General features: G+C 40.4%; 1 protein-coding gene across 1 annotated transcript in view; it reads right to left on the bottom strand.

Annotated features, from left to right (window-relative positions):
* Positions 1-24,000, bottom strand: part of LOC145298595 (metalloprotease TIKI1-like) — a 417,606-nt gene that overhangs the window by 5,567 nt on the left and 388,039 nt on the right. The window contains exon 6 of the mRNA XM_080144330.1: positions 19,038-19,148. Within this exon, the coding sequence (XP_080000456.1) occupies positions 19,038-19,148 (111 nt within the window). The remainder of the gene's footprint in view (positions 1-19,037; positions 19,149-24,000) is intronic.

Raw genomic sequence — 24,000 nt, 5'->3', positions numbered from 1 at the left:
CTGCCTGGCGGCTCAGCTGCCAAGGTATCCGCGTTCGCCGATGATGTCACGATCTTCGTGTCGGGCTCCAGAGACATTGAGGTCGTGTCGGAGGCACTCACACAGTACGAAAGAATTACAGGGGCCAAGATAAACCGCAACAAGTCGGTAGGACTGCGGTTGGGCGCATGGAGTGGCAACGCAAACCTCCCTGCGCCCTTCAGCTGGACAGATGGCCCGGTCCGGATCCTCGGCGTGTGGTTCGGACCGGGTCTCCAGCTTGACAAGAATTGGTTGGAGGTACGGTCAAAGGTGGAGGCTGCAGTCAGTTCGTGGCTTCCTAGGAAACTTTCCTTAAAGGGTAGAGCTGAGGCGTGCGCCACTTACGTCTTTCCTCTCATCCTTTACCGACTGGCCGTACTTCCCCTGCCTGCACAACACCTAAAAGCTCTCGTCGAACTCTTGTCCTCGCTCCTTTGGGACAGAGGAAGACACTGGGTGAGCAGACAGGTCTGTATTCAACGTCCGTGTGAGGGAGGCTTGGGAATGCCGGACTTGAAGTGTCATCGAGATGCTGAGAGACTGGCCTTCCTGAGCAACTATATGCAGGAGGACCAACCGTGGCACCCCGTGGTTACTGCCGCCTTCCCCGACCTCGTTCTCGACCCTTCCATCGAGAGCCGTCGCAGGCCGCGGGGAGAATCTGCCTACATGAAAGAGTGCCGAGCCGCGCTAAAACGACTACCAAGGTCCAGTGACCTTGTGACTGCTACCCGTAGGGAACTCCACAGGGATCTAGTGAGGGAGGCCGCTGACGACCCGCTATGCGCGCGTTTGGGGTGGCAGCAGAGTGAGATCCGCTCCGCGTGGAGCTGGGCGCCAGGTTCGAGTCATCTGAACAATTCGGAGTTCTCTCTGACCTGGCGATTGGCCCGAAATGCACTTCCACTCAACAACATACAATGCAGTTCTGGGTTTCTGGAGTCGCCCGATTGTCCCCGTTGTGGGACAACGGCTGTGGAAACTACGGATCACGCTTTCTTTGATTGCCGCGAACTCCGCCAGTACTGGTCGTATGTCAGTGGGGTGACGGCTCGCATCGATCCTGAGCATCCTCGCCCAATTACTGTATCCAATGTTGTGGACAACGTGAGGCCGCCGTGGGACCGGGAAAGACAAATGGTCTACGTTACGATTCTGGCCGTGGCGAGAATGGTGATTTGGACGTCGCGTCTGCAAGGTTGCCGGGGGGTGTTGTCTTTTTCTGATCAAGATCTGATCGCGTTCTTTAAACACCAACTACGGGTGAAGATCAGATGTGATAGAAGAAGGCTGCATCGCGCGGCATTTGACAGAAGATGGATACATGTGGCAAGTCTGTGTGTACGAAGAGGAGCCAAATTCGAATACGTGTTCCCCGCCTAGGTGTGGAACGCGCAGTTCTGTAAAGTTAAATTAAACAAGTAGTCTCTCAGCTAGCTGAGTGTGTGTTCCATCCCTCCCCGATTAGGAAGCCTCCAAGATCCCCATCCCCTCTTACCTGCAATTTTTGTTTTTCACCCCTTCCTCTAAATTTTACCCATCTTGGAGAAAAAGAAATACAAACTAACCTCCATCCCTTACCCACAAAATTTTCTTTTCTCCATTCACCCCCATCTAGAGGGCATCCCCACCTAGAGACTGACCCGCAGAAGCGAGGTTCCTTTTACAAACCTAGTGGAACGGGCAGTCTATCAACTAGACGGGGTTGGGAGGGTCCTACTAATCACCTTTTGTTTTTTCTTCCCCCTCCCTCGACACAAATGAATTATTGTTACCATTTTATTGTTATCTTTTTTGTTTTTACACGTCAATAAAAAATGTTTTAAAAATTGGGAGTTACTAGGACGTCCCCCAAGATGAAAGGGTGAATGCGGTATTATGGTGAAAGAAGATACTAGCTGGGAGAAACTTTTGACTTTGTTTAGTTCTGGAGCGACAAGGATGACCAACGACCCCCAAAATCCCCCCTTTTGAGTTGGCCATGTGCCTAAGTTTTTTGTTCACCGTTAATTTTACTGTATTTTTTTAACATGAATAAAAGATTTAATATCTCAAAGTGTAGTATCTGTTCTCTCAGTTACTAAACTTTCCGCCACCGGGCTTTCGGGCTAGGTTAAGGTGTTTTCATACTAACTTTCGTTAGCAAGGACCGACCCCCTCCTTTGGGGAGTCAGGACCTAAAGGACCGACTCCACATTTGTGGGAGCTTGGACCCGGAAACCGATCCCCTTTTTTGGGAGACTGGAATCTCGGGACCAGCACCACTAGCTGGTAGTTGAGACCTGCTTTTGTTGTTTTTTTTGCATGCGTTTTTTCTTCGTTCCGGTCTCTTCCCTCTAGAGACAGGGGATGGTCTAATTCCTCCACACTTAATTGCCTGAGCAGCACTCTGACCTGCCAGGCCCAAACTTTGTCTATCTTCGCTGCTCTCCCAGTGGATCGAGCAGACAGGGTTCTCTTTCTCGCTTCCGTTGGGGTAAGTTAGTGGGTAGGGTGACGTGGGGTAGGGCGGGTGCTTCGTTTCTGCTCCCCTCTGTGGGCAGGGATGCCTATCCCCTCTCTCTCTTAATTGCGACGCGGCACTCTGACCCGCTAGCACCCACTGCGTCTTTCTTCTCTGCTCTCCCCCCTCGCGGGGGGATCTGAGCTGCTAACCCGACATCCCCGTGAGGGGAAGTCAAAAACTCTAATTTCTTCAAAGTCCGCTCCTCCCCCTCCTCCCCCTCCATTTCCCTGGGTTTTCTTTTCCCCCACTACACTTTGGTCCGCGCCAGCGGCCAGTGCAACCGCCACGATGCCAGGCAGGAGGGGTACGTCACCCCAAATGCGCAGCATCTCAACTGCGAACGACTCCCTATGTGAGGGAGCTGATGCATCTCCCGGCGAGACGGCGCCAGGAAACAAGGTAGGGCCCCGGCGCGCGGCGACCTTGGAAGAAAGCGGGAGGGTAGGGCCGCAGCCCGCGGCGACCCCCCAAAAAGCACCTGCAACCGCTCCCCACGAGGGCAACCCAGCGGAAAAAGCTGCCGTTAAGTCACTAGCTGGGGAAAGTGCAGAACCCAGCCAACCAGCTGCACCCCAGGACGGCAGAACCAAGGGAGGAAGACCGGGGAACCCATCCCCCGCTCCCCCAAAGGGCGACTCCCCAACAGAAAAGGAGGAAATCAGCACCGCGGACCAAACCGAGGCGCTGGATGAAGACGTAATAGCCTCCATCAGCTCACTATTCGGCGGGGAAGACAGTGATTGGCCCCCCAACACTCCCCAAGAGGACCAAATACGGAAAAGGGGTGACTCTCCGGCCAGTGGTAACAAAAGCAAGCTGGAAGGAGAGACACCCTTGACAGTACCCACCAAGGCTCCAGCTGGGAACACGGCACCAGAAGGGGAGACACCTCCATCCCCCAAGGGGACAGCCACCCAGCAAAGAAAGAAAATAAGAAAGGACAGCGGCCCGGAGAGCAAACCAAGCCAGGACGAAACAACGCCAAGGACACAATGGCCTACTTTGTCTGGTAACGGCCCAGTTCCGAAACCAAAAATGCCCATAACAGGAGAGAGCCCCACAACACCAGCTACGCCCCCCAACCCGAGTCCAGCTGACACCCACCAGGATGGAGGACCGGCATGGGGCCCCAAAGAGCAGCAAGGGAAGTTGACGCCCGAAGACTACAGAGCACTCTTCGACTCCACTTACAAGGAGTATACCCAGGGGAACAACATCCAACCCCTCCCGGGTCAAGTGGAAGTTCTGGAGAAAAGAGTGCTCTCGCTGATAACTTCAGACACCAAGACAAGGGGTCTGACGGGCGTCAACAAGGACACCATGATGAACGTGTTGCTGGAGCAGAACATTCCCGCCAACTACATCTGTAGAAGGAGTTACGCACAGTGGGATGTTCTGCTCCCCACCTCCGAAGACGCAGTCAGGCTGTCCAGGACCTGCCATCAGAGCAGGAACATAAAGCTCCAACCCATCTATATGAACAAGAGGAGAGCAAATGTTTCTGCTCTAAACGTCCCCTGCTATATGGAGGCCAAACAACTGGGGGCTATCCTAAGCCAGTATGGAGACGTAGAGGAAGTCACCCCGGTCCGCGGATTAAGAAACATCATGACCGGGGACTACAAAGTACAGATGGTCCTGGACAAGGCTGGATTCTGCGCCATCCCAGCCACACTCAAGTTCGGAGAGTGGACACTCTCCCTTATAGTGGAAGGGAGGAGGCCTCATTGCTGGCTGTGCACACAACAAGGGCATATGGCGAAGGACTGTCCAAAGAGGAATGGAGGGAAGAAGCCCACAAAAGCGGCGGGAACAAGCGTGACAACAAATCAAGCCGCTGCTCCCGCGCCGGCCGCAAATCCTCCAGAGGCACCGACAGGCTGGGTGACGGTCGTAAAGAAAGGCAAGATCAACAAACAGCCATCCTTGCAGACAGTCACCCAAGACCAAGAACAACCGAAGAGCGAGACGGAGAAAATGGACACACAGACACCCTCCTCCTCAAACAAGAGGAAATTACCAGAATCTGAGGAGGAGGCCGCGTCAGAGGCAGAGGAAGAGACAACAACAGTCTCTATGGCCCTGAGCGCAACAGAGATCAGGAGGGCCAGGAGGAGGAAAAGCCGCAAGACACGCGCAAACCCTCCTACCCCCACTGAGACTGAGAAGGACTCCCTCGCAACAACAACACAGGATGAGCCCCCTGTGATCCCAACACCCCAGCAACCCGAACAACCTTCCCCCTCTCCTATAAAGGCCCCAAGAAACTCTTCCCGCCCCTCATCCCGTGACAGGAGCCAAAAAGAAGAAAACGAGCAGGCTACCCCCTCCCCAAGCGCTCAGCCTCCCCATCAACCAAAAGAGGTCCCCTCCCCCACTCCCAAAGTCCGCACTGAACGGACCAAAAAGCTCCCCTTTCTGCCAGGAAGCAGGATTTGTGAAACAGACCCTCTCCAACCGGCTCCGGACCTTAAAGGACAACAGAAGGTCCGGTACAATAAACTCAAAAACTTTGAAAAAGTCGGTGGAGACCTAGTAACAGACCCCACTAAATTCAAGGACGCTCCCTTGTTGACCACTTTCGTTAGGGTCAACAAGGACGGTAGGACTGGAGGAATGTGGGCAATGATTAAGGCAGCGAAGAATGCGATCCCAGGCCAGCAGCTGGTGGATAGGGACCATCCTTCACTGACCAACATTTTCTTTAAATGTGAGGGTAGAATCCCCATGTATGTACACCCATCGCTATACAGGGCACTCAAACTAACCTTCCCCCTGGACGTGGGGGGCGTGGCCAAGGATGGATCACCTTCATCGGATTTACTTACCGGCAGCCTTGGCCAGGCCTGCCATGTCCTCACTGCCCAGGATTTCAGACCCGTCTGTGACAGTGCTTGAGGTAAGTGATCATGTCTTTGAACTTGGCTACATTGAATGTGAGGGGCATCAGGTGTCGAAGCAAGGCCTCGCGCGTTGTGAGAGACTTGGTGTCCCTCAAGGTAGATATTGCCGCTATCCAGGAGACCCACTTTGTTTGTGACGCGGATTGTCAGGTGCTGGTAAACGATTACGATGTCTACTCAGCATATGGCAATACCTATAGTCGTGGAATCTCCTTGCTAGTGAGTCGCACCCTGTCAGCGTCGGTGAATGTTGTTCACGCAGGCGAGGACGGGCGGGCGCTTGTTGTTGATGTTGCTGTTAATTGTAGTGTTTTTCGGATTGTTGCTGTTTATGCTCCCAATGCTGCTGTAGAGAGGGCAACCTTTTTTCGACGGTTGGAGGGCTTCTTAGTGGATCCGGAACGGTTAGTTTTAATGGGGGATTGGAATGCAATCCTTGATCCCAAAATAGATAAGGTCGGGGGGACTAGCGGGTCGGCGTGGTGTGACAGCAGTCTGTCTGACCTGATGGCCTCGTGCGATCTCGTCGACAGATTTCGTCTGGATCACCCGGGGCGGGAGATGTGGACGTGGTATCCTGTAGTGCCTTCCCATCCAAGCACTTACTTGGATCGGATGTTAGTTAGAAGAGGCGATGTAGACTTCCTATCTTGCCCCACGTTCCACTTGCTAGGACACTCGGACCATAAACTTGTTATGGCCCGTTTGAGCTTAAGCGCTAGGCCTAAACTGGCCGGATACTGGAAGTTCAACAGCACCTTGTTGGAGCTGGAGGACTACCGGTTGAAGGTCACTGAGCTAATTCAGCGGGCTTTAGTGGGGGCGGTTACAGGGAGTAAGTGGTGGGTTAGTCTCAAGGCCAAAATTAGGCGCTTCTCTGTCCAGTATAGCCAACGCCTCGCGATAGATAAGGCTAAGGCAAAGAAGCGTTTAGAGGATAAGCTGACCCGGGCGGTGGAGGGGGGAGACCCCCTAGAGTTAGCACTAGCTAAACAAGATCTCAACCGCTTGGCTAGCGAGCGGTATGAAGGTCAAGTAGTTAGGGCTAGGTTAAAGAAAGTTTCTAACGAGGCTGTGAATGTTGACGCTGTTGAGCGTAAGGCTGCTTTAAGGCGCGGTTCGGATGGGTACATTCGTAAAGTACATAACCTGGAAGGACACCCCTTAGTATCGACTCGGGAGATCTGCGAGGGGTTTCGGGAGCATCTATCGGTGCGCTTCACCCAACTACCCGGACTCAGGGTTGATGAGTTTGGCAGCTATTTGGCTGACTCGCCCCGCCTCACGGCGGCTCGGGCGGCTAGCTGTGATGGTCTTATTACTGAACATGAGGTCATTACTGCGTTGAAGCAGGTCGGCTATAACAAATCCCCGGGGCTTGATGGTCTACCCTACGAGTTTTACTTGAGGCTGTCGCCCATGTTGGTCCCTATTCTGAAGGATATGTTCAACCATTGGTTTGCCCAGGGTTCCATCCCTGGACAGGTGACCAAAGGTGTGATCACATTGCTGAGGAAAGGTCAACGGCATGGTGGGAGGGAAAACTTTGATGATTTTAGGCCCTTGACTCTGCTAAACACAGAGTTAAAGATTTTGGCAAAGATTCTTGCGAATCGCTTGCAGGTTGTCATCACTGACTTGATCGAACCGGACCAGACTTATGCTGTGAAGGGGAGATCGATTCAAGACAATTTGCACTTGATACGCTCGATCATAGAGGGGACAGAAGACGACGCCGAAGCCGCGCTGATCAGTTTGGATCAGTCCAAGGCATTCGATAGGGTCGACCATCGGTTCCTAGGATCTGTGCTAGAGGCCGCCGGATTTAATCCGGACTTCCGCAAGTGGATCTTTGTTCTGTATGACAGGCCGACGGTAGCGGTGCAGATCAACGGTAAGCTGTCGGAGTCATTCGCTGTCTCTCGGTCGGTGCGACAGGGTTGTCCGCTGTCGCCTCTGTTGTATGTCCTGGCGTTGGAACCCCTCCTTCGCAAGTTAAGGGACGAGGCGGCTACACCAGTCCTGCGCGGAATAGCTCTCCCTGGAGGCACACGAGCCAGGGTTTCCGCGTTCGCCGATGACGTCACCGTGTTCGTGTCTTGCCTCACGGACGTTCAAGCGGTGGTCGAGGCGCTCGCTCGATACGAAGAAGTAACAGGGGCCATCTTCAACCGTAGCAAGTCTGTTGGCCTGCGGTTGGGGGCCTGGACCGGGGTAAACTCGCTTCCAGGTATTTTCAGCTGGACCGATGGACCGGTCCGCATTCTCGGTGTCTGGTTTGGACCGGGACTTCAGCTGGAAAAGAATTGGTCGGAAGTACAGTCTAAGGTCAAATCGTCAGTAAAGACTTGGATTGGAAGGAAATTGTCCTTGAAGGGTCGGGCGGAGGCGTGTGCTACATACGTCTTTCCGCTCATCCTTTACCGTTTGTCTGTACTTCCTCTCCCTGCAGAACGACTAACCCGCTTACAAGGGCGCCTCGATTCACTTTTGTGGAACGAGGGTAAGCATTATGTCTGCAGAGAGGTCTGTGTTCAAAATCCGAGCGAGGGAGGCCTGGGTCAGCCCAGTCTCTTGTGTCATAGAAACGCCGAGAGATTGGCTTTCCTGGGTCGTTCGCTTGAAGGAGACGCTCCTTGGGTCCCTGTGGTTGAGAACTCGTTTCCCAATCTCAAACCCAACCCTTCGGTAGAAGGTCGTCGTAGACCGAAGGGGGAGTCCAAGTTCTTCTCCGAATGCCGAACCGCTCTTAGAGCTTTGCCGGGGACCAATGTCCTCGATCAGCCAAGGAAGAAACTGTATCGGGATTTAGTGGAGGGGACCGCGAAGGATCCACTTTGTAGGCGGATGGGATGGTCGATGGAGGTTGTCCGTTCTCAATGGCGTTGGGCGCCGGGACGGGAGATTCTGAATAACTCGGAATTCTCCCTGACTTGGCGACTGGTCCGAAATGCGCTGCCCCTCTTCGACGTACTTTTCCGGTATAAAGAACATACCAGCCGCTTCTGTCTGTGCTGTGACGAACGCGAGCCCGAAACAATCGAGCACGCGTTTTTTAGTTGCAGCCGGATACAGCCCCTATTAAGGTACGTCGAGGGGGTAACAGCTCGCATCGATGCCGAGTGTCTGCTCGAGCTCGACGTAGGAACTTTTGTGTACAACATGGAGCCGCCGTTCCCCAGGGAGGAAAGTTTGGTTTTCCTGGCGATCCTAGCAGTAGCGCGTATGACCATTTGGATCGCGCGCCTCAAGTTGGTCCACGAAGGGACATCTGTTCCTGATCGGGATCTGATCGTTTACTTTAAACATTTGCTTAAAGTAAAGATCAGATGCGATTGGAAGAGGTTGCCTAGAGTGGAATTTGACAAGAGGTGGGTGCACAGCACTAGTTTGTGCATCCGTCGAGGAGCCAAGTTTCAATACGTGTTCCCTCCTTAGGCATGGCATGGGCGGTGCTGGGTCCTACGGAACCCATCCCGCCTAGGTTAGCATTATAAGTTCAGTAAAGTAACTCTTGACTGGTGGTACAAATGAGATCCTGTTCCTGATTTTATTTTTTGGTATTAGAGAACCTCTGAGTCTGCCCAACCCCCCTGCTCCTCATCTTTATTTTCTGATGCCCCCGGTCATCCCCCTACTCAGAGGTCACCTTCCTACCCCCTCCATCCGTTGCTTTATTTTCTCCCACCTCCATTAAGGCGACTTCCCCAAACCCCATTAGGGATGCTCTGCTTGTTTTCGGTTCCCCGGAAAACAGTGGGGGATCTAGCCACATAGAATAGTACAGGGGGGTCTTACTAACAACACATTAGTAGTTTTTTCTTTATTTTTGAAATGAACACTTTCATTAGTTTTTTCCCACTCCACGAACATTTTACGCCAATTAATTCAAGAACTCTTTCTAATGAAATCGAACTTTATTTTCTCACACATACACACACACACACACAAAAAAAAAAAAAAAAAAAAAAAAAAAAAAAAAAAATGCACACACAACATACAGAAATGAATATACAAATTGTACATAGTTAAATTTTACATTGAACGCTGGGGTTATTAGTTAGATTAGGATCCACAGAGTGATTGAGGTATTTTGGTAAATGTTGCCAGTCAAGAGTAAGACTTCAAAGTCTCATCTGTTACATAGTCAAAAAGACCCTGTACCCTCCCCCTCCCAATTTCTTGTAGGGCCTTGTGCCTAATTTTGTTGAATTGAATTTTTTGTACGTTTTTTATGTTCAATTTTTTCTTTCTCAATAAAATATATAAACAAGATCAAAGTGTAGTATCTGTTCCGGCAGATACTGCAAGCAAAGACCAGATGTGGGGGCAACCCCACATACCTGATCTTTAACCAGCTCCCATTTCCCACCTCTCGGGAGCTGGTCCCCTTTTTCCCTTCCCCCTCCCTTCACTCCTCACATTAAAAATTGGCCTTGTGCCTAATTTGCTCGGTGGGGGAGCAAATAAATACCATCTGTTCTTCAGATGCTGCACTTCCATTTCTTGTTCTCTTTCGGTGGAGGAGAAATACTTCACGACCGAGACAATTTTTATTTTTGTACCTTTTCTCCACGTTAAAAAAACGACCCTGCTGTCTAACTCTGTCCCGTGGGGAGGCATAGTAAATAGGTATAATATAAAGCTGAATGTCTGTGCGTGTGTCTGGTCACGAATAGGCTCCTATATGGTTGACGATTTAAAAAAAAACTGATATAATGATAGAAGATATATCGAGACACAGGAATGGGTATGTTTGATCTGGCAAAACGGTGGTTCATTACAATTGTGGGATCTGGGTTCGCGCCTGGTCCACATAGTATGGAAATAAAAAATTTAAAAAAAAAAAAAAAAACGTTTACAAGTGTTTATGATATAGATGCACATAAGAATACTTTGATATGTATATTTTAACTTAAATAAGGATGGTATAATAAAATTGTGGGGTCTGCGTTCGCGCCTGGCCTCTATAGAATGGAAATAGGCACACACTTTAATAAAGACTTTTCATATCTGTCTGCGTTAGTATACCTTGATAATTATGTTTCAGTTTGAAGAAATATTGTATAATAAAATCATGGGGTGTTCGTTCGCACCTGACCTCCATAGAATGGAAATATGTCACAAAGTTTGACAAGTTTTTTCTTTTTAATATAGATTCACAGAATATTGTGATAAGTGTTTCTGTGTGAACAGGTATGGTATAATAACTTATGGGGTTAATCTATTTTATTTTTACTTTCATTATATTTTGCTTTAGTTTTGATACCCCCAAATTCGAAGCTATCTCTTTACAACCGATCCTTTTCATAACCTATCATAATTTCATAAATCAGAGTCCATTTTCTGTAGGCTGTTTTTGAACAACGACGGGTACCTTTTGCTAGTTATATACAAAACTAATTGAGAATTGGCTGTATAATAGTAAATAGGAAATCTGTATAAATTAAAATATCTTATTTAAGCGTATTTTACGACCTTACAATGCCGGACGGCCTGCTAGTAACACATATGACAGAAAACAGACGAATTAAATATTATTTGCAAACCCTCATTGGATTTTTTTTCTTTTCCAAATTCTCAATCGACGGAATAACAGATTAGCAGATTCGGTATCTTCCATTATTCTTACCTTTTTAATCTTAATATAATTTAACTGCCCTTAATATTATAATTTGTGATTCGTAGGGATAATATTTTCTGGTCACATCGGGTTCATTGAGCTGCTTATTTAATATCATTGAAGGAATTTGGAATTCCTTTTTGAGTAATTTGTATTATTAATAATTTGTGGAAAAGAACTTAAATAAGCAATTTTTCTTTTGGCCTTCGTTAACCGCGGCGGCATAGGAATATCGAATCTCCCAACTGCATCCACAGCAATTACTGTCTTCCATAGTTGTTGTCGTCTGTTTGGGTAACTGATTCCTTTGACCGGTGGGATTGAAACCGCTACCTTCAGATAACGTTCACCTAAAATCGTAGATATGTAGGAAAAGAATGCCGCATCTCTATCCACTGCGCTACGGGTCCCGAAGAGCAACCGAGGTTGAATTTTTTGATTTTATAAATCCACATTTTTATATTCTGTTCTCCCATTGTCGGGTCTGTACCGAATGTAATATAGTATTGGATTAATTTGAAATTCTTTAAATAATATCTCGTCGCAGTTAATCATCAGTTAATCAACGCCGTGAGAACAGCAACAAGAAGATGAGGATAATATTGCTTATTTAAGTTCTTTTCTCTTAAAATACCGAATTATGTGGAACTTAGATGTACCTACCTGAAACGTACCACTTTATTTCATTTCATAGATTTTCATTCTCGGAATAGCAGAATAACATTTTTCGAACAAAGCGGTTTTCAGGGTCAATAATACAATGTGTTATCATTTGCTTTTTCCACTCAGCACTTTGAACGCGTTCGTCCGAGGGTTAGAAAGAACACGTGTTTTACTCGCAAACGCATGCAGGATGAAATTACCCCGACACACACGCATACACACATACACAGACGCACATACCTATTATTTAAATTCCTTTACAATCACACATAAGTTGGGTTAATAGCTCAATAGTGCCTATATTACTGAGCTCAACATATGATATTATGGTTTTATAAATATTATAAATTTGTATTAAAAATCGCTTTCATGTTAACTATAGGAGGGGTTAATTTAATGGGAATGAATTTACTGAAAGAAGCCTTTTAGAAGTATCTAGAATTTATTATCAAGGAAATGAGCAAAAAAATTATAACAAATTCGGAACTTCAATTGATATATATATATATATATATATATATATATATATATATATATATATATATATATATATATATATATATATAAACCAAGTACGGCCAAGGATGGAATACTGTTGCCATATCTGGGCAGGAGCTGCCAAAAACAGCCTATCATGCCTTGACAGAGTACAAAATAGACTTCGTGGTTTAGTGGGGGATGCCCTTTTCTCTACCCTGCAACCCCTCTCCCACAGAAGAGACGTTGCAAGCCTATCCTTGTTTTATCGTTATTTTCATGGCAGGTGCTCGTCTGAACTCCAATCCCTGGTCCCCCTCGCCAATCTTTCACGAAAAACACCCGTCTAGCTGAATCCACTGTGAAAACTTTCCCCCACTCTATATCTGTGCCTAAATCAAAACGCGGATTTCATGAACAAAGCTTTTTTCTTAGAACTGCACGCCTGTGGAACTCTGTTCCGTCTGCCCGCTTCCCTCCGGACTACAACTTGGATGTCTTCAAGTCTAATGTTAACAAATTCCTAATGAACCGCCCCCTTAAGTAAACATTTCATCAAATCTCCTCACTAACGTAATGTACTTGCAATAACCCTTATCCCTGAGTGGCTTCCGGGCCTTGATAAGTGGTGATCTCTGTGTAATATATATATATATATATATATATATATATATATATATATATATATATATATATATATATATATAGTAATCTATAAAATATATATGGCGATTAAGCTACACTAAAGAGTCCTAGAGTGGATGAAACGCGGAATATTCAGTGTAGCTTAATCACCATATATATTTTATAAATTACTAACTAGCTCTACCTACGTATTGAGCACTTTTGAAGTAAATACTTAAAGATTACACATAAATTTATACTTTCGTATATTAATTATTATGAGTAAATTAAGTAGTTATATATATATATATATATATATATATATATATATATATATATATATATATATATATATATATATATATATATTAGTAATGGAACAATTCCAATATTTTTCCGATACAATTACCGATTCCAATTCTATATAAAACTCTAAATATGCAACTATTAATTTGTAAATTTTTTCGGAATACCATAAAAACACATTTTAAATATGCATATATTTTCTTAAACGTAAAAATACACTTATGGAGGATGATTTATAGATTTTAGTTCTACTAGCAGTTTAAAATCAATAAATATTTATTTTTTTATCATAACTACCAGCAACAGGTAATTTTGCTTTGAACAAAATCAAATAGAAAAAAAAGACTAATTCAAGAATTGTTTTAGGCATTGCGAAATAAGCATCGACTCCGAGACCCCGAAAAGTTCCAATTTTTGCGGTTCCCGACACTAATATATATATATATATATATATATATATATATATATATATATATATATATATATATATATATATATATATATATATATACAAGAAAACAGTTAATAAAACATGTTAAAAACACTTTGAAACAGAGTTAAAAACATATTTAATCTGAGAAGGAAAAGCTTGATAAGTGGATAGTCCTTAATCCGCGGAGTTTCGAAGAAATACTTTCCTTCTCATCAGAGGGTAGGAATTAGCAAAATCCGATCTCGCATTTTGCATACATAAGTATTTGATTAAACAACAAGTAAGTCAAAGATCTTACTTGATAACAAAAAGTGAAGCAGAGGGAATATGGCGAAGAAAAAAGGTGATTACACGTGAATGGATAGTCTGGTGAAAGATTATATATATATATATATATATATATATATATAATTATTTTTTTTACTATAATAATTAAATATATATATATATATATCTTGTATATATATATATATATATATATATATATATATATATATATATATATATATATAATAGAGCGGAGGATATCGTAAGAAAAATATATATAATAGAGCGGAGGATATCGTAAGAAAACAACATGATCCTGGAATATTATGCAAGAAAATGTAAGATACAGAAGTAAACATCTATTACTTAGTCGCACACAAAAATAACTTAAAAAAAGGTTTCCTGAAATTGTTTGGTCTTAGTATTTTATTCAGTGAACAGCATTCAGCCAATGATCGGTCCAAATCCAATATGGCGTCTGAAAACATCTTAAATTGAAACACAGAAACTCATCTAATATAAATTTTATATATAACTCATCTAATATCAATTTTATGTATTTTAGAGAGTTTGAATTCATTTCTGGGGTTATTTTTGTTTTTAGAGGGTGAGTTTGAACGGGAAATAAGAACTAAAATGCTCGACTAAGAATTTTTTTAATATGGGTATTATTATTCACAAGTAGTTATCTAATGACTGAATATCCCCCCAGCAAACTTGCAAGAAGTTGTTCCACTGTATTTTGTTTTTCTGTAGGGTGGCCCACTTAAAACTAGCCCGATATATATCTATTCTTTCTCTAATCAATTTTTTTTTTTAGATTAACCGGTCCACTTTAAAGTAGCCCAAATTATCTTTCTCTTATCGACCAACTGACATCACAAGACACAATGCAATTCCTTTTCCAACAAGATGGCGCTACATGTCACACGTCTCACAGATCACTAACACGAGTTCATGACATGTTTACGGAAGAGAAAACAATAAGCAAAGAGTTATGGCCCCCACGTTCCCCGAAGTTATCATCGTGTGATTTTTATCGCTGGAGGACTTTAAAATAAAAAGTTTATGCAAATAATCGTCACAATCTAGACCAACTAAAGGAGAACATTACCAACGCTATCAGGAGGATCACCAGAGAAGATTTATAGGCAGTATCTGCAAACGTTGTTAAACGTTCCCAGAAATACATAGATGTCAACGGGGAGTAATTCAAGCATCTTTTTTTTTTTTTAAATAAAACTACAATAAAAGAATGTTCCTTCTCTCTACTAAATTTTTGCTGGGCTACTTTTAAGTGGGCCGTCCTGTATTTAGCTCAATGAAAAACATACTAAAATAGGCCAACATGTAACCATCAGAAATGAATGGCGCACCTTATAAGTCCTAAAAACGACACACTATATAATTTTATATTTCTCTGATTCTTTCGATTGCTATTGCAAATGACTTTACGTTCTTTTAACTGTCCATGTGTTCACTGCGGATATTTTATTTTCCCTATTCAATTTTTACCTAAGAACCAACCGTAAACTTCTCTGGTATTCTTTTCCTACCATCAAATATTATTCCCATGATTCATAAATTGTAATATTAAGGGGATTTTAATTATATTAAGATTAAAATGGCAATAATAATGGAAGAGACCGTTAACGAACAATTAAGCATCTGTTAATCTGTCATTCCGTCGATCGAGAATTTGTAAAAGAAATCAAAGACAGACCTAAAAAGTGTGTTTATTGTTTTTATTCAATGGCGTTTTATAAATAATATTTAATTCGTCTGTTTTCTGTTATATGTTACTAGCAGGTCGGCCGGCGTTGCTAGGTCGTAATATACGTTTAAATAAGGTATTTTCATTTATACAGATTTCGTATTTATTATTATACAGCCAATTCTCTATTATTAATTTTATTCATTGCAAACTATTATCCTCATATTTTATTAGTTGTTTCACGATGTTTCGGCCAACTATTCCTCTGGCCTTCGTCAGGTGGTAATCGCGACGGATAGGAACTCTGAATCTCCTGACTGCATTCACTGCAATTACTGCCTTTCGGAATTGTTCTCGTCTCACCACGTTTTGGCCAAGTAAGCATCTGGCCGGCTTTGGATAGGATTGAAACCACTATCTTCGTTACCACCTAATAATAATAATATTATCAACAACAACAAAAACAACAAAAACAACAATGTCTATTATTATTATTATTATTATTGTTATAATAATAATAATAATAATAATAATAATAATAATAATAATAATACCAACAACAACAAAACAACAACAATAATAATAATTATAATAATAATAATTATTATTATTAAGTAATAATAATAATAATAATAATAATAATAATAATTATTATTATTATTATTATTATTATTATTATTATTATTATTATTATTATCGAAATAAAAAGCTGACTACGTGTATTGCCGGACTTACTAGATTTTTCGCCTGCGGGGATAGGGGATAGGAAAAGGGAGCTTTGCTAGTAAAGGCGGGGGTGGGGATTGGCAAGGGTGGGGGGAATGATAATACGAGGGAGTGCCTCTCATATTAACAGCTATTTCTTACGTGCAAATTGAGATGAATACAAGTTGATAGTGTGTTGTGTGGCCGTATTATGAAGTCCCCGGCGCTACGTGTCACTCCGCTCTTATCCTATTATTCCGACGTGTCAAACATTTCAGAATTGACACGACCTCTGACCCATAGACTCACGGAAAGTGCGAGACACGAGAGAGAGAGAGAGAGAGAGAGAGAGAGAGAGAGAGAGAGAGAGAGAGCGAGAGCGAGAGAAAGAGAGAGAGAGGAGGAAGAGAAAAGAAGAGAGAGGATGAGTGTATGTAAGAAAGAGTGAGTGTAGGAGAGGAAGAGAAAGAGAATTTTGCATGTGCGTGTCACGTGTTTCATGTGTGTATATGTACATGTATGCGTGAATATTTGCGTTTTCCGAATGTGGAAAGATATGTGTTCTATTTTGTGTATGTATCTGTATTGTTTTTTCATTTTACTTCCGTCTAAAATCTCAGAAATTAAGGACTCCTTCCTGAGGCTAATCCATAATTTCTAAAAAATATACATAACCATTCGAATATCCTATTAAAATTCGTCATTGCCTCTCAAACGTTGAGTTAGTAAATAATTTAAGAATATTAATTTTTCTTTCCCGTAATCGATCAATAAACGATGTCTCCTTCGTAATCCCTTGTTCTTACCGGATTAGAGGACGAGAATTCATCTAGTCTGGTTGATTATCCAGCTTTATCCCTCAAAGCATGCGTCGCTCGAAGAAGACTTGTGGTCTGGACCGACCACGAGTCTTCATTCGGGCGACGCAATAAAGCTTGTGCTCCTATTAAGAAGTCTGGTTCTTCTGGACTGACTATTGTCTGAAACATTAGCATGTTCGATGTAGTGACTATGTAATATTGTTCTATATAAATAAAAATATTATATCTTGCTTTTTTTTATCGAGCATTTTCATAAACTCGTTTTAATTCACGAGTTTTTTTTCTCCTGAATACATGTAACTTGGTGTATATATATATATATATATATATATATATATATATATATATATATATATATATATATATATATATATATATATATATAGTGCAAAACTTTGTTGAAATTTAAAGACTTTCTTTTTTGTAACTTTTGTTTATTTCATCTTGGATTTCTTCATTACAGCCGTTTCGTTAATGGGATGGCAATTTTATGATTTTATGTGCCTATAAAAATCTCCTGTCTTCACCAACTCGTCAAATGTTGTTTCCATTTGATGTTACCAACAAAAAGTTGATTTTGTACATGATAAACCTAGTGTTTGGGGAAAAAGGAAATTCCATCCCCACGTTGCTACACGTCAGCCATCTTGGGTGTCATACTAAAATAAATTTCTGTTTTAAACCATAATTTCGTATTTTTTATTTTTGTTTTAATTTTCAATTTTTTCCATCATTTATTCTTTCCTATTTTTTAATAATTTTATTTCTACATTTATGCGGGTTTATTCTAATATTCCTTTTGTTTGGTTTTTGAACTCTTATTTATTAGTAAATTTCTTTGTTTCAAGGGGAGGATACTCTTATGGCATAATAATTGTTAATCTGGTGTAATGCGTGGAATTAAGTATCGATTTCTGTGCAGACATTTGTGAATTACATCTTGTCGTCTGTTTACTAATTTTTCTTTTGATATTAGTATATGGTATTCTTCTAGTATACATAGGTTGCATCTTTTTGATTTGCTTGGTTTATATTTTTCCGCTCTATCAATTATGAACCATCTTAATTTATATCCAATCTTATTTTTATTTAATTCCTTAACCCATACTGCAAAAGTGGTTGAGTTTTTCGTAGTTTTTTGTTTTTTATTTTCGTTCTGTTTCTATCTTCATTATTGTAATTGTGATCATCTCTTCTATTGTTTTCATTTTTATCTGCATTGTTGTTGTTTTCATTATTTGTGGTGTTATTTTCTTTCTCAGTGTCATTTTTAAACGATGCTAGGTGATTACGATATCTGTCCTTAAAGCAAGTTCCGATGCTCCCAAGATATACTTTAGTTTCATTATTTGTAACAACTTCACGTTTGTATATTACGTTTGAAGTTAAACAGTCCCCCCTATTGGACATTTAGTAGGGTCCCGGCAGTTACAATCTTTTACGTTGTTAGATTCATTTTCTGTCTTATCTCTATTATTCAAAAATTTGTTTACTTTTGTGTTGTTGGAGCCAATTATGGTACACACACACACACACACACACACACACACACACACACACACACACACACACACACACACACACACACACAAACACACATACGCGTGTGTGTGTGTGTGTGTTTGTGTGTGTAAATAACAGTACAGCTACATTCCAAGACGCAAATATTTTTTTTACCAAACATCTCTTTCTTTATATTAAAATTTCAATACATTTTCAGATCCGTTTCGTTAAGCAGAAACAATCTTATTATGTCAATATCGAACCTTCACGTGCATATATTTGTCAGAAATACAGACTTGTTTGTTTAGAAAGAAAAATACATTACAATATAATACCAGAAAGAGCAAAAAAAGACCTTATAGAAGACACATACATACATGAGATAATACAAATCAAAGTGCATTTTAGTAATAAATAACAAGAACTCCCCCCCATATGTATCACATACAAAGAAATTACCCGTCTACTTACTTTTGTGTGTTTATTCTGACCCAAAGGTCATTAAACTGAATTTTTTCTGGATTGCTCAAATTTTTCTTCTTCATCTGGTTTTGCTGATGTCTTTTCTTGCTTATTCGTTGCCTTTAATTAAAAGAATACAATTTTGAAACGGCTAAAAGGGCAATTAAGTCATTACTTGGTATGCAAGTACACGAAAGTTAAACAAAATATCTCATAACGTATGCAATAAGTATTAGAAATTTGATAAAAGTTTAATGCTATTTGCTTGAAGCATTTATCTTGTGTGTATATAAAGAAAATTTTTAAAAGGCAATAAAATGCAAAGGTGTTCCGGATGGACACAAGCTGAAAACAAACGAAGACATATAACGGAGCATATATAATGAGCAATGCAGATTCACCTTTTATTATACAATATATATATATATATATATATATATATATATATATATATATATATATTGTTTTAACATAATCAAGACATCAAGGAATAGATTGATAGCAACAAATAGTGTATTTCATCGTAAGTTACAATTGTTTCTATAAATAAGACTATATATATATATATATATATATATATATATATATATATAGGATGTCCCAATAAAATATATTCAGTATTTAAATAACCATAAAACCGAAATTTATTATAAGAAAGCAAAGTTGCATACATCAAAGTACTGTGAACAAATATAAAAACCAGCTAATTATTAAAAGTGTTCAAATTATTGTGGTCAACGAACAGTTGACAACGCTCACTGATTAAATCGAAAACGTTCCTAATCAGTTCAATTAGTATGTTGACACGTCTTGTTTCAATGGTTGCTTTCAACTCATTCATTGTAGCTCGTTTTGTGGTGTGAACCCTGTGTTTAACATACCTCCCCATTCCCCGCTCTCCCAAAAGAGAAAAATCCCTGGAGAGGGGTTAAATCCGGTGACCGTGGACAGTACTCGATACTTCCTCTTCGTCCTAACTGTCTATTTCGCAGGTGACTATCAAGATATGCTCTTACGTCATGATGATATTGGAGAAGTGCTCCATTCTGCTGGAAGTGTCATTCTTTATTACTGAACATATCTTGGGAACCTGGTTTAGCATATTCATGTAGACAGTTGAGATGATTTAAAGAGTGTATACATTTTATTGGGACACCCTACGCACACACACACACACACACACATACAGACACACACACACACACACACATATATATATATATATATATATATATATATATATATATATATATATATATATATATATATATATATATATATTAGTAGCGGGAGAGGGGGTTGTCCGGCTTTTTCAGTAAATATGATACTTTTTATTTGTCCAGATTTCGTATATATTATTATAGATTTTTCAAAAGTAAAAGAAAAAGTATTTGGCTGCCATCAGCTAGAATCGAAACCGAAAGCAAAACTGTAGCATTCAAAGCTGGTGACGTTACCACTGTAGCAAAGTGTCAAGCATATGAACTGATTAAAAATTAAAAAAAAAAACTAAGATAAATTGTGACCTATTTCTCACCCTATAAAATCTATTTTAACCGGCTAATGACCCATAACAGAACTGTCTGTAAAATTCCAATCATTTGGGCCCCCTTGCGCCGTTCTGCGACTTTTAGTTTCAGAAGAGATAGAGTTTTAAAATATGGAAACAGACAGACAGATAGACAGACAAACAGACATATAACCTTTTATATATTATATAAATAAATCATGTTGTATGGCGAGTACGTCCAACTAGTCTGATATAAACTTTGGCTGTTCTAAAAGTGTGTTTCAAATTCTGTTAAAATGACTATTTTTCGCCATTTTTTTTTAATAAGTGATCGGTTGTTAGCAACTTAAATATTTTAATAAATTAACTCAATGATTTAAAATTTTACCTAAGATAAAATGATACTAAAATACCATATACTTATTTATTTATTTTGTCATGGAGGGGTTATTTGTTGGTTGATTAAGAAGAAATTCGTACAGTAAGTTTTATCTGGTCTCATTTGATTGAAATAAAATGCTGAACAAGAACTAGGGTCACCACCTTCCATAAATAAACCCACATCTCAGCAAGCAAATTGGCATCAACTTTATTTTACAGCGAAACTGCAACACAATGAGAATCGTTCGGTAGGCTAACTTTTGTCGATAAACGACTGCTGATCCTGGAGTTTCATTCTAGCAAACCTGTTTGTCGCGAAAAAGGCGAGCGTAGAAACATTTTATTAAAAAGGCGATCACAACAGAATCTCTCGATTGTGATATGCATATTGTTATAACTTAAACATATCACAATGATTAATTCATAGCTTTTTTTTTGTCAATTATTAAAGCATCATTCATTATTTATGTAATATTCACACCCATGTTGACTCGAAATCAACCTTTGTTTTTTAGTCAACAGAAAGGAAATTATCTTCTGTCATGATAACGATCGTCTTCACACAACACTACAAACCAAAGATCTTTAAGGAGAATTCGTTTAGGAAATTTTGCTCCATCCCGCATATTCTCCTGACCTAGCTCCCTCGGATTATCACTTATTTCAAGAATTACAAAACCATTTAGATGGCCTTAGTTTACCATCACGAGAGAAGATTAAACAGAAGTTAGATTCATATTTCGCATCAATAATATAAATAATTTTACATTATAATCAAGTTAAAAAGAGCAAAGGTCGTTATTGTTTTGAATAAATATCTGGGAAAAGAGTTTTTTAGTATAACAAATACAGTAATTTTGATACACAAATGTTATAATGTCGTTCAATTTTCTTCGATGTATTCTTGGTATCCGCCATTTTTTTTTTTTTTTTTATTAGTGGTACATGTGAATTACTGAACCGGTTGGTTGTCATGACTACACAAACACGTGACATGGTTCTGAATCCGTTTTTATTGTTTGTCATTTTTTTCTGAGCAGAGCAAAAAATCGCACGTCATAATCGTCCCAGGATATGACTTAATTTAAAGCGGTTAATTTGACGCGTCTGTTTCGTTCTAAGCGAAACCCGAAAGAGACAAGTCTCTTTTAGCTCTCGCTACATGACGTCACAACAGTAGTGATAAGAGATGATCAGTGTAGCAGCGACAGCTTGCGGTTTACGATTTTGAATCTGTAGTTGGATTATAAGCTCAGTGCTGATTGGTGCAAGCATTAAACTTTTTTTTCTGGCTTCCCCAATCAGAGACTCTGTGTTTGAGAGATACTTTAACGGAACGTTCGGATATCTATGTATCTCATACAGAGTTTAAGTGTTAGCCCCAGGTAGAGGGCCCCTTGATTTCTGAGAACTCCGACTGAAGTAAAATAAAACAAAAATAAAATAAAATATGACCCTGACTTCAACAACGCTGTAGTATACGCATTTTTCACAAACGAACATTTCTCTTTTTCGTACAAACAGGACATTCATCCTTTCTTTATAAATGAACACTTTACTCCTAACAGAGCATTCATTTAACATTGCGTGCAATTCTTACCCATTTTTCCTCTTTTTCCATTACTAAAACAATTCTTTCTTCTGTTCCTCGTTAATTTCTTCGTTAACGGAAAAGATCCCATATAGTTGTTTAAAATGTTAGAATGAGAGGCTGTGCCACTATTCTACAAACTTACCATCTCTACCTGCGGATAAACAACGCACACTAAATACTCTATTGCTGGAAATAGAAGAATACCAAAAGAAATCTATAAAAAATAAAACAACGGATGTATGTGCGTGTGTGTGTGTGTGTGTAAATATTTAACTGATAAACTATTAAACTATTGGTCACATAACACTGAAATTAACAGGAAATAATAATCACACACCAAGGATGGTTCATAATGAGTAAAATCTTTGTTTGGATGGATGAATAACGCGTACAAAGGTAGGAAAGTTGAAATGCAAAATGTTCATTTCAAATTGCCGACATGTTTCTATTGCTTTCTGCGCATGTGCAAATTCAATTCATTTCTGCAAGTCGTTTAATATTAAATCTTTCGGGTTTGTATTACTGTACACATAGATTCGAAAAAGTTGTCAAAAAACAAATATATAACAAATAAATGTTATCAAGGGCAAGATAAGTTACTTTTCTACCAAACTGGATATATTTTTTGTGTTTTTATTCAATGTAACATATTTATTCAGCTCGAAAAACATACAGTGTTTACCGATGTATTCGAAAATTCAAGATGGCGTCTCACACCCTCTTTAACACCGTAAGTATGGAAAAAAGTGTTATAAATAAAAAACTATACAAAATACTATTAAAAACCCGCCGAATATATGTCAACCTATGTCACGGTAACATATATTGAGCGAGCTTTTAACAGTATTTTATCCGTTTTTTTATTTATAACATCTTTTCCCACACTTACCGTGTTAAAGAGAGAATAAGACGCCATCTTGAATGTTCCAATACATCGGTAAACACAGTATGGTTTTCGAGCTGAATAAACATGTTACATTGAATAAAAACACGAAAAATATATCCAGTTTGGTAGAAAAGTGACTTATCTTGCCTTTGATAACATTTATTTGTTATATATTTGCTTTTTGACAACTTTTTCGAATCTATGTGTACAGTAATACAAACCCAATCTTTCTTATCTGTCTCGTGATATCTAAATTGGTAGAGAACGCAGCTGGAGTGCTACATGTTTCGTTTTCGATTCTAGCTGAAAGCACATAAGTCAATAAAAAAACCTTTTGGAGTCAGCACTATATATTAAGTACAATACAATATTCAGTAGACGATTGGCTTTGTAATAATGAATAAGAAATATATATGAATTAAAATATATTTAAGCGTATTTTGCGATTCGGTAAGGCCGCCCCCTCCCTCACCAGCTTGTTCACGAATAAAATGATTGTTAATTTTTATTTATTGCGGACTATTATCCTCATCTTTTCTTAGTTGTTTCACGACGTTTCGGCCAACTATTCCTCTGGTCTTCGTCAGGTGGTAACCGCGAT

The sequence above is a fragment of the Euprymna scolopes genome, chromosome 2 (assembly GCF_053919585.1).
Source record: "Euprymna scolopes isolate OS-2025 chromosome 2, ASM5391958v1, whole genome shotgun sequence".
Taxonomy (NCBI): domain Eukaryota; kingdom Metazoa; phylum Mollusca; class Cephalopoda; order Sepiida; family Sepiolidae; genus Euprymna; species Euprymna scolopes.
This window is presented reverse-complemented; position numbering and strand designations above follow the sequence as displayed.